Source organism: Amphiura filiformis, chromosome 1, assembly GCF_039555335.1.
Source record: "Amphiura filiformis chromosome 1, Afil_fr2py, whole genome shotgun sequence".
NCBI lineage: Eukaryota > Metazoa > Echinodermata > Ophiuroidea > Amphilepidida > Amphiuridae > Amphiura > Amphiura filiformis.
The window spans coordinates 56,890,276-56,902,781 of NC_092628.1; the positions used below are offsets into that span (position 1 = coordinate 56,890,276).

General features: G+C 36.6%; 1 protein-coding gene across 1 annotated transcript; it reads right to left on the bottom strand.

The window, feature by feature from the left end:
• Nucleotides 1–205: 205 nt before the first annotated feature.
• Nucleotides 206–11,068, bottom strand: LOC140149304 (acetylcholinesterase-like). Its single transcript, XM_072171573.1, has 8 exons — nucleotides 10,367–11,068; nucleotides 7,542–7,701; nucleotides 6,495–6,572; nucleotides 5,991–6,109; nucleotides 5,607–5,783; nucleotides 3,918–4,513; nucleotides 3,135–3,325; nucleotides 206–2,462 (listed from the first exon to the last, which is right to left on the bottom strand). The coding sequence occupies exons 1-8, from the start codon at nucleotides 10,727–10,729 to the stop codon at nucleotides 2,389–2,391; spliced, it is 1,758 nt and encodes a 585-aa protein (XP_072027674.1). The 5' UTR covers nucleotides 10,730–11,068; the 3' UTR covers nucleotides 206–2,388.
• Between the last annotated feature and the right edge of the window lie 1,438 nt (nucleotides 11,069–12,506).

Below are 12,506 nucleotides of genomic sequence, written 5' to 3' on the forward strand. Positions count from 1 at the left end.
AGAAAATAATGAATTCCATAGGAAGCAAATTAATTGACCTAAATCTGTATAACTATCTGCTGAATACCCTAAAATTAGTTGTATTTAGATTTGTCATTACTCAGAAGCTGACACACCACGACAATAATATTTAAAACGGAGAATATTAGTCAAGAAATTAGAATAATAAATTGTTAGTATTGATTGAAAAGAATTACAATTCAAGTACGAGAATCACCATGGTAACTTACAAAGTTCTGTTTCTACCTCTAAAACTTCGGTTCCATGGTAGCCTCACAACCTTTGCGATAAATATAGATAAATATAGCTTATTTTACAAATTATGATTCGTTTAATTGTATTTCCAAGCATTTTCCAGTAACATTGGCAACTGGAATTCCAGTCGTTTTCAGAAAGCAAACTTGTATTAACTCCGGACATTTCTATTCTTGAAAAGTTACTCCACTATAGAGGGTGTGCACTTATTTTCTGGGAAAGCCCGTTGATTGATCCCACGTTTCATAATTCAATGTCAAAGATATCCTAAAGAAAAGTAAGCGGCTATGGATAGAGCCTGTAACAGGCATACATCTGAATTTCACTGTAATGCATTGACAAAATAATGTGTCCATTGTTTTACGATTTATATGTGTACAATAGTGGTGTTTTTTAAACTGAAGTATTCATGGGTTCACGTGGAGTAACACGAATAATTTCCATCGTATTTTTTCAACCCTGTATGAATTATGTAGATGAGAATTAAGTTCATAATAGGTACATGCAGGACTAACAAAATTTTGTTAAAATGAAAACGACACGACATCTTCCCCACCCAATATTTTTGCAGTCATCAGAGGTTTCAAAACTGATAATCATTTAGCTTTTGGGCCAGAGCTAATTCAAAAATATCATTATGCCGGTTACAAAAATTAATGCCGACAAACAAGAAAAATAATTTTTACTTCAAAATCGTCTGGAAATGGCTTAGTGTCAGAGGCGTAGCCAGCATTTGTGGTCAGGGGAGGCAAAATAAAATGTCGGGGGCACAGACGATTACAGTTGCATCACTACAATACATAGAAGCATAGAGACTATGTCTTCGAGCTTCAAAAGCTTGGATTTTTCTATAAGATGTTTAGTGCTTGCGGTTAACGTGGATTGATAAACAAGTATGATTAACAGTGTGTGTTATAGGGACAAAGTCCCGGGGCAATGTCCTGCTCAAAATCCAAAGTGCATAGTCGATATTTTATTCGGGCTTTCGCGATCAAAAACTGTTAGATTCCATTTGCCAAGATAGGTTACATTCAATAAGATAATTATATCTTTTTATAACATTTACTATTGAATACTTTAATAAATGTTTGTTCCAAATTGGAACAAACATCATGCAGTATAATTTCGAGTTCAACTGAATGCGTTTATCATGATAAATAACATCTGTGGCATACCGTATATAAATACGGTATGCGATATACATACGGGCTATACAAAAATACAAGTTTATACAAAAACCTCAACAACCGTACATGTACATGTGTTATGATTGTGCAAATCATGTTAAATTTGCCGTAATTGACAGAGATACGGTACTTAAAGCGCTGATCAGAACTTTTAAAAAGGTTATAATGGAAGCAGTATATTTTGTAGGAAAAGGTCGTTGAACTTTTAGTTTTACACAAGTCAAGGTCGGTTATGCAAAGAGGTAATTGTGACGTCAGGTCTAATTTCGGCTGTACAGGGGTAGAAAAAGAATAGTTTTATGCAGGATGTTTCGTTACAAATAGTAACACATCACAATACCCATTGAGTCGCATTGAGTTCTATTCGATATGTATTACCTGGAAGAAAGCACCAATAGCTAAAGCTATTCTTATTCTTATTTCTTGCAACAAGACATATAATTAACATCAAAATCAGAGCAAGTTTGATTTTTGCCTCTTGCGGGAGCAAAATTAGGCCTATGACGTCACGTTGTTATATCTTTTCTCCCATTAGCCTTTTCAAAACATGGCGTACACAACCCTCAATATGGGCAAAACCCGGCAAATTCAAAAGACTTTACCCATTTCGTGCAGCACCATCCTATTGTGTCCGCCATACCTCTAAAAGGCTATAACTCCATGGCCGTAAATTGTAGATAGGTCAACATGGTCAAAGTATACTTTTACTGAATCCTTATTACCAGAGGATCACCAGGTTTTGAACAGAGTTTATGTAATTTTGAACTTGAATCTCTGTGTAAAGTTCAATTAATTTTCCCATTGAATGGGTGCTGCTGAAATAACTTAGATTAATCAGTACTATGAGTATTAAATTACTCTACCAAATATGACAACTTTAACATGATTTACACGATTGTAGTAGGTCACGTGTTTTACACTAAATGTCTAATAGTTCATAATATTGTCAAGGTTCCGACTCCTCGCTGCACGATTCTTTCCCTTCTTTGGTCCAATGGGATTTACACTCTTCTTTGTCAGCTGGAGAGAAACAACAAAAGAGAAACATCATGATAAATCAATGAGGCTTAAAATAACACAATAATAACAAAATATGGGCGGTTCTCGAACCACCAATCTGAAACCTTCTTGATGCCCGTCTAGATGTGTTCAAATATATTTATACGTCGTTTCAAATGACATTTGATTTGACAATACAATTTTCCTCCTTCGAAAAAGGTAAGAAAATATCTTTTCTGTGCCGACAGTGATAAGCGCTGGTCATTGAAAAAGGTCCACTGCGTACCAGTGGCGTAGCGTGGGTCATCCGATGGGGGGGGGGGGCACAAGTCCCGTGCCCCTATGACGCTACGCCACTGCTGCGTACCCAAATTATACGAATCGTCGGTTTACAGATGTGCAGATCGGCGTTGCTTAACGGAACTGAATATCAGCTGTATATGATGGTGACCTCAAACAGGGATTAAACACCTTAATGTTGGTGTCATAATTCTGGGCATCGCATCAGTAGAAACAATAGCGTTAACTGAAACGAATACGAACTTATAACATTACATGATGCCAGCTTTAAAGCAGATACAAATTACACTTGAACGTATTTTCTTCTTGTAAACGTTAGCGCTTTGTGCTCATAAACCTTTATAGAATGTAATTGATTTGCATGGCATGCAGGACAGATCATGATTAAATTACCTAAAGCAGCATCTAATTTGGGTAGATAATCATTCCATAGTCTACATGCTATTCCTGACGGGTCTGGTATATTCCTCATCGATGGTGACAATTCTTTGAACATTCTGCTTTCTACAGTGTATCGCGGCCATTCTAATAACTTTGCTGCGGGAGTGGAGGCTTCCTCATTTTCATTGCCAATGTTGGGATTCCTGCACGTGAAAAAATCAACAAATTCTTTGAACATATTGCCGGCATAATGAGATTATTATCTTCCTTCAATGTTTCAAAATGAGTTAATAATTTCATGCTTATAATAAGCTTGTATACATGGTATAAATGAACAAAAAAAGAAACTCCACCACCGGATGCTCCACAGTCACTGTTGCTGTACATACCCGGTATACTTATTCACCTTTTTCGTGTTTGGTAGCAAATTTGGTATCAAATTGGTACTAACAAGATTCTGCACACGACCTCATCAATCTAATTGTCACAACAGGTTTTTGGTGTAGGATGGGTTACATGACTGCGGACTTTCCAATATTTCAGGGGTTTACTATACTGATATTTACCAACTTACAAACTCTAAGATCGATGTCGTACACCTTTATAGTCTAAATACTTTCACATGGGCTCGGCACAACATGCGCGTAAAAATGTAAAAATGAAATGCATGACATCACAGTACCACTCTGGACCCAACAAATGCACAGAGAAAGTAATTAATTTGCAAGTATCGGATTCAACTTCAAATTTAAACTAAATTTTGTATATAGCTTGAATTTACCATTAGTGACGTACCCTGTTTTTGCAAAATTTGACCAGTACATGATCAGCTTTAAAGTCATATCCACTTCCACGTCAGTAAGGATGAAGTCGTTTGGCATGAAATGGGCTCCCATGAATGTTTCGTCATCACCATGACAAGCGCCGCTCCACGGCGCGTTGAACATAGATTTGGAAGGATGATAGTTAAATTCATACGCATATACAGAGCCGAGACCAGCTTCAGATGCAGCACGAAGATACGTATCAGTTGGGCAACGGAAACCGTAATCACTTAATAGTTTAACGGTAGCGTCGAAATAATCGGGATCAGGATCGGATATCACGTGATCGTCAAAATAGACCAGTTCCGTAGCAGCGCGTTGAATAGGTTCAAGTTTGACACCGCTCATTGATAGAGCTACGTCAAAGAATGTGGCATTAACGTGCGGTTTTTCAATAACTCCGGGATAAAGCGTGAATATATACATCATTCCTTCATCCTTCGTGTGCCCAACCAGAACGTCCATGTTTCCTACTGCGAATGATCGCTTTTGGATGAGGTCTTTTGATCGTTCTGTGAAAAATTTACCATCAAAAACTGGCGAGAAGAATGTTCCACCTGCAAGCACCTGAAACATCACCAAACAAATGAATAAGCATAAGTATAAGCAGGCTTGTCTGTCATAAAAGCGAAATGGAAGAGGATTTGTATTGCTTTACTACGCACTTCAAGTATTTACAGGCCAGTGGTCCGATTGACAGCATCATCCTCCATTTACCTCATTGTTGATGAGATTTTGGTATCATGTAAAAGATCGTATTATCGATCCAAATCAACGTATTTCCAAAGAAATCGTGAAAACAATCGGCTTTGTGGTTACCACGCTAGCGAAAATATCCCAAAGCATTGTGGGTTATGTATCTCCAGAAATTTCACTTCGATGAATGATCGGGATCATGAGTTAATACACGAACATTTCGTAAGCTTATACTAGTTATAGCATGGACGTACTAAATTCTTCCATGGTCACCCCCTTTAATGTGTGTTAGCATCGTCATGATCGTATAAATAAAATAGTATTGGTTCGTACAGGATTACGTGTGGTGCTATAAAACTATGTTAACTTGCAAATTAGCAACTTATTACGATAAGCAACTACGATATCGATAATATTAGGAATTTTGGCGAATTTGTGGACTATGTCCGGGGGGGGGGGGAGGGCACTCGAATATGAAAGTGACGTACCTCACGTACCTGTGCCCACCAGCGTACTAAACTAGGGATCTATCGGTGTAGAACCTTTCAGAAAAAGGGGGTCATTCGGTGTTGGCAACTTAAATGGGGTGATTTTGTATAGGAGCGCCCAAAATTTCACATCATTGACAATCAAAGATAGCTTTTTACCATTATTTTACAGTACAAAATAGACAAACCTCATTTATTTTGCTCACAATGCGCGCCGAAACTTCAATTTTGAGGACTGATTATTCAAGAAAGGGGGTCATTCAGTGTAGGCTACTGAAAAAAACCCCGGGGTCACTGGGTGTAGGATTTGCCCAAAAATACCGGGGTCTTTTCATGGGCACATGACGTATGACAATATAATTATATGAAAGTGCCCCCCAGGACAATATATTTACCAATTTGCACATTATTTTATTTTAATGAGCAATTACTGTAATTAAATTATGAGCTGAACAATGACACTGATCGTATTTTACCGTTTGATAAGCTTGAACGAGTTCGTCAGCAGTTGCATCCATCAAACAATCCACAAGTTGTTTAGTGTTTTCCTCATTCATGTCATTACATCCAACGGCTTTACCCAAAGAAAATGCTCCCTTTCGGATGTTTTCGGCGTCGTCCTGCTGCGCCCATGGAGCAGCAGCATTTCCACTCTAATAATTATTTTAAAAGAAACAAATAATGAAATAATTAATATTAATAGAAATAATTATGTAAATACACTGACGACGATATGATGTCACATGTATGATAACCAGTGCCGACATCAAACATATTATCGGGGGGTTTTGGGGCCAGTGCGGGGAGGGTCCGATTTATAATTCTGGGTAATGGGGATCAAAGCCCAAACTCTGACTTACCTGCATGATGGCTCTGGCAAACAAGCCTTTACTGAGTGGTGATAGAGTATGCAGACTACTGCTACTTCCTCCTGCGCTAATGCCGAAGATGGTTACTCTGTCTGGGTCACCACCAAATACTGCATGATAGAGAGTAGGTAAATAAGTATCAAAAGCAAGTTTATAAGTGAAACCAACCCCAGCAATTTTTCCGGGGATCTTGGGGTTAGTGCGGGAGGGGTGTGTGTTAAAATCTGATTTATTATCCTGACGAGTGAATGAGAAATGTGGAGTAAAGCCCAAAATTGGGGATTCCCTACACATCATACTGAAATTAATACACCCCACGCCAATAAATAAATATTAATTGAAATCAAATCAATTAATCAATACTAGTAAATAAATAAATAAATTATAATGTGCAGGGTGGGGGTGCGTGGGGTGTGAGTGTGGGGTAATGGGGGTATAAATGTGGGGGTGTGTGGGGGTGTGTGTGAAGGTGTGTATAATCACATTATCACCTACCGGCAATGTTCTTCTGAACCCATTTCAAGGCTTCTACTTGATCAAACATCCCCAAATTTCCAGGCAACACTTCGTCGGCTGCAAAAAGGATACAAACAAACGGTTCGAAGAATATAAATAGCTGTACATTAATACACTTATTCAACATTTTTATTACATAAGTTCGTTGGTCACGTGACGGCTTTCGGCGAGAGAGTTTTTGGAGTTAGCACGTCCAGTATTCAGTCTTCATTTTGTTAAAACGCTTTTATTTACCAGCACCGGAGAGAAAGCTCAAATGAGAACCACACCTCTCTTAGTCAATCCAATCTTTCAAGCCACCAGTTCGATGACATTATAATCCAAGACAAAGAGGATTGAAAGTTTCTTAAGGATGGTGCACGAAGTCATATCCGGGAATGGGTTAGGTAGAGCGACAACGACTCAATCGCTTGCTGGAACAAATTTTGAAACACTTTCCACGCCACGCCGATTACAACCACGTGAGCAAAAACACCAATCAAATCAATGAACAATCTGACAAACACTAAGTGCACGGCACAAGGTAGTAACTGAAAATCGTTGGTTATATTTGTGTGCTTTTCAGAAAGGGGTGCGTTTGAAAAGATAGCGCACTTTGAGGGTATGAGTAACCTGGCAACCAAACGCAACAGACGTTTAGGATTGCTAGGTGACTTGGAGGACTCAGCTTAATGTTTTGTGTAAGAAAAGTAGTGGTTTTATTGCTATTTTGGCTTCTCTTTATCTTCTGAATGCAAGCGATTTTGAAAATTGCTAGGAAAGCTTGTTATTAGGGGCTGTGCAATAATTATGAGTTCTGGGATAAAATGTCCAAACGTCGTGCCAAAAACTGTCCCATAAACTTATTCTTTCGCTAAAAGGTGCTGGATTCACAAATTCTAGGATTTTTTTCCAACCATATATCCCCCAAAGTCAAAAAGAAATCTACGTCACTGGATACGTCACTAAAATGCGTTCATTTTTCTTTGCATTGTACAAAAACAACTATGTTAACAGTTTGAATCTAACAATACAAATGAACATTACCTGTACTTAAGAATCCAAGAGTACCCAATCTATAGTTAAAGGAAACTATGATGACTTCACCAAGCGCCGACATTGGATAAAAATCGAAGTCCTCCATAGTTCCAGCTCCAATCATGTAGCCCCCTCCGTGTATATGAACCATCACAGCAGCGTTAGAAGGCTATAAAATTACAGTTAGCACGGTTAGGTTAGAACAAATCACAGAATTGTTATTTCAAATTCAATGCAAAATATCCGGGGGTGGGGTACCGCTTCGAATATGATACAACCAAGACCACGTGTGACTTTAATTGTTAATGTTATGTCGAACATGCAATTGTAATGCGTATATCTTTGAATAAGTTCATTTGGAATGTTGTGAAAATGATTTTGAAAGTTCATTATATCAAATCCATTAGTAAAAGATGGTATTTTTACTCACGTTTTCAGTGACGTTTCTATGATAATCTACCATCTTCATCAGTTTAGTGTATGGTAACTCTTTTAAGGGTTTGTGACCACTTTTAGTGGGCAATGGGCAAAGAAATAGAAAGATTCTGAAATGCTATTTGCACAAAAGCACCTATAGGAGCAGTAGGTCTATCTTGACTAATAAAAATAAAACGATAAAAGGGCCAATCCAAAAAGAAAAATCGAAAAAGGTGGTCAAGAAGGCTGTGTACGACATGTTTCTTGTATTGCATGCCCCAACCGAAAATTGTCAATATCGACACAAAATTGGCCGATTTAGTCATTTACCATTTAGCTATTTCAAACTTAGGGCCGGATTTACCATTAGACCAGATGGGTCCGGGCCCAGGCCCCTAAAATTGCCTAATGTATGTTCCCCAAAACATCATGTTTTGGCCCGAAATATGGTAACATCGCAAAACTGAAATTGGACATTTTAGCAAGGGTAACCCAGCAAACACAAAACGTTTTCGACATCATTCGCAAAGGTTATAAAAGGTTGTCAGAAAACGTTTAAATGTCGGGTTATATAAAGGGTATATTAAGAGTTTAAAACGTTTTCATAACCTTAAAAAACATTTTTTAATCATCTACTGCTCAGCAAACAAAAATGTTTTACAGAAAACGTTTAAATGTCGGGTTATATAAAGGGTATAAAAACGTTTTAATAACATTCCAAAAACATTCTTGAAAACTTGATACAAAACATTCTAAACAGAATGTTATTTTAGTTGAAAAATATTTTGCGAAAAATGTTTGCCCAAAATATTTTCAATAACGTTTTAAAAACGTTTTCATGACCTTTATATAACCCGACATTTAAATGTTATTAAAAGGTTTTGAAAAAACATTTTAAGAACATTTCTGTGTTTGCTGGGTTCAAACATTTTGACATAATGTTATTTAAGTATTGACACAATATTTGGCAAAAATGTTTGTAAAAATAGTTTACAATAACATTTTTTGAAAACATTAAAAAATATTGTTGTAGTGTGTTTTCATACAAAACGTTTTAAAACGTTATAATGACCTTTATATAACCCGACATTTTAATGTTATTAAAACGTTTTTACCTAAACCAAAAGCCAAAATATAACTTATTTAAAACGTTTTAAAAACGTTTTTGTGTTTGCTGGGAAGCGAGCACTTAATGTGTAAAAACAACGACAATTATGGCCAAAATTCATTTCTATTAAGACCAAATTAGTAATAAGAAAGCAAATTTTTTCTCGTGGAGCGCGCAATTTCTTTGAAAAAGTAATACAGTTTACCATTTTCCCTCATGGCCCCATGGGCCATTGTATTGCAAAATTTAAACTTATTTCCTTTGTTTTTGTTTTTCTTTTTCTTTGATATTTTTCGATGGGGTGCATCGCACCACCCGCACATACCCCCATTTTTGTTTGCCCCGTACAGGCTTTCCCAAAAAACCCCCGGAAAAATCACCGCTACACTATGCCACTGCACAAAATAGGTAGTGGTCAATTATATGTATCTATATAAAAGCTGTATAAATTAGCCCTACATACTCCGAGACACCATGCTATTAACTGTGAATTGCTAAAAACCCACCAACAGCTCACAACCCACTAACCGCTGTTTCTGTAACTCTTTTGAAAATTGTTACAAAAATTTATTTATTTATTTATTTATTTATTTATTTATTTATTTATTTATTTATTTATTTATTTATTTATTTATTTATTTATTTATCTATTTATTTATCTTCATCGCTAATTATTATCGTCATAATCGTTTTGTAATCATCATCATGAAACATGCTGTGATGTGCGTACACATGTACATGTGGACGTGCTTGTTCATGAATGTACATGTACGGTATGTGCTAAAGAGTATGTGCAAAAGACAGTTAAAAAGACCAAAATCGATGCTTGACAGATTGACTCATTTCTTGACAATGAAAGCATAAAAATACAAAATATTCTGCAACCTGAAAGGCTATAGATACATTGTTGTTTCCAGTACTCTTTCATTCAAGTCTGAAAAATATCATAAGCATTTTGACGCTATTGTATTTTGACGTCATGCGTGTTGCGCGCTTGCAGCCGCATAGTTTATACAACAAATTTATTTGAAATAATACCATATTAGCAGCAGCAGATTATGAATGAACCAGGATTCTCGGGAACAAAAATAAACAAAACCCTAAACACTGCACCGGTAAAATAGGACTAAACCATGTAATTTAAATTTAATTGGGGACAGCGGTTAGTGGGTTAAGCAGATCTCGGGGTGTGGTAGGGCTAGTATAAATAGGGATTGGCATTTTATTGCCCAATGTTGTCAATAACAACGCATTTAAGAGCATTTGCGTTTACTAAAGATAGGCCTAGTTAATTATATTTAATACGTACCTTTGACACAGGAACATGGACATTTAATATCAGACAATCCTCATCAACCTGTTCTGCCTTTAAAAATGGAAAGACTTCAGGCATCATAGGTTGTGGGCAAATCTTGCCGTACTCCTTAGCGTTGAATTCCCCCTTCAATTCCATAGGTACAGGTGGCTGAAATCTTAATGGTCCTACAGGAGGTTCGGCGTATGGAATACCTAAATATGCATCCACCTCAAAGTCTGTATCTTTAGCACGGAATTGAAATCGTCTTCCAGTGACCGCGAGTCCGCCATTATATAGCTTTACCACAGGGTCGCTAGCGTACGTTATAGATACTATTGCTAGCAATCCCGGTACTAGCAGCAGTTCAGGCACCATATTTTCTGTTCACGCGGGTTGAATAAAGTAATTATTGGTATGATATTCTCAGCGCGTTAAAAAGCTGTCGTATGTTTTGTTTGGTTCCTTGTGCACTGGCCTGTTTAATTTCGGTCAGTCTATTTCAATTTGTGTGTAATCAGTACACAACTAACAAGTGCTGTGCATGTGTGTCATGAGCATTGCAAACCTGAAAGGTAAAAAAAAACAGCCCGCCTTTGAGCCTTGGTGAATTTATAGTAGATCGCTGTTGTAGCTTGCACGCATACTGACCATGACCATGCTCATTGTGGAAAAACAACTTCCGCGATTCGCATTTCTGAAAAAGCAATCGAGTATAAATTCAACCAGTATACAGTCAGCTACCTGCACAACCGATTCTTTTGTTCTGCAAGGCTCACTCAGTCATTTAATGAGGCAATACAAACGATCGAAATTGGTGTTGAAATGAGCAAAATTTTGAGTTACACCTTTTCAGTGCAATAATTTTCATTTTTTCAGTAAATGGCTGGAAAAACTATAATGCTTGATACTGATTTTTTTTAAATCCTGGTGTTAAACTTAGGCCTGAAATTCAGTCATTTAGTGTAAGATATTCGATTTTTATAGGCTTCAGCTCGGCCCGCGAGCTTTTTCTTGGATCAACCTTTTAGCTTTTCAAAGTAATATAGTTCGCTAATGAAGGATTTTCCCCAACTTTCTAAAGCACATCACCGTGAGCTATATATCATAGTTTTGTCAGAATTTCCGTTTTGATTTCACCATCTTTCACTGTCGGCTGAAAAAATTTCTAAATCAACACGTGAAATCTAAAGGCTAGTGGTCCTGTGTCATAAACTGGGGTACCTTTGTGTTACATGTCACAAATTGTTGAAAATCAGAGGTGGTATTGTATAAAGTGCTGTAACATTTTTTCCATAAATCTGACAATAGCAAAAGTATATATTTTCGGATAGCTTATAATATAGGGATAATAACTTTTTGAGTTTCAAGTTGATATACAGGGTTGCCCTAAATATATACAGGGTGAAACAAAAAGAAAGTGCTTGAAAACTTGTCCGTGTAATGTACCTATTTATTTTTCACTGAAATGATTTTAGCAATAATTGTGATATATTTGAATAGTATAATGACGAAGCTTTCACAAAATATACAGTTTGTTTAAGTTTTACGTAAAGTTAAAATATACAGGGTGTGCCAAATACCTGTACAAAATTTATATACAATATTTAGATTACTGTTTATGTACACATTATTTGGCCAAGTATTAACAAATGAATACCCAAATATACCCCAGAATGACTTGAATGTTGCAGATTACAGTAAAAATGTTAAATTATGCCATACAAAAAGTATATAGTGTGTCATTAAAAAACATAATTTCTATGTAAAATTATACAGGGTGTGATTTAACGAGTCAATCAAAGTCGCTATCCTGGTACCATAATATTGCACCCAATTTGTTGCTAGTTGGAAAGAATTTCAAACAAATTCATGTACAGACCTATGAGTTCTTTGAGTAGAACAAAAAGTCAATTATTAACCTTTTTGGTAATTTTTGATGAAAACAGCAATGTAACTGTGTGGGGTTGGCGTGCCGATATTATGACAATAAATGACAAAAGTCTCGTTTCGCTTAACGGAGATTCCCTTACAGATTCCCTCTTAAAACATCAATTTCACGTAGTGTGATAACATTTCAGGTGGATTGGAAGTAATTATGCGTCATTATGTATCTGCAACAACCAGAACGGCAGATAATTAAAGTTTTCAAAGT

Excerpts from the sequence above, each read along its gene's own strand:
- LOC140149304 (XM_072171573.1), bottom strand. The coding sequence starts at position 10,729 with ATGGTGCCTGAACTGCTGCTAGTACCGGGATTGCTAGCAATAGTATCT. Across the intron at positions 6,573-7,541 it reads TCTTGGATTCTTAAGTACAG|CCGACGAAGTGTTGCCTGGA; the intron begins GTAATGTTCATT and ends TCCTTTTTGCAG. Across the intron at positions 4,514-5,606 it reads TCGTTCAAGCTTATCAAACG|GTGCTTGCAGGTGGAACATT; the intron begins GTAAAATACGAT and ends GTGATGTTTCAG.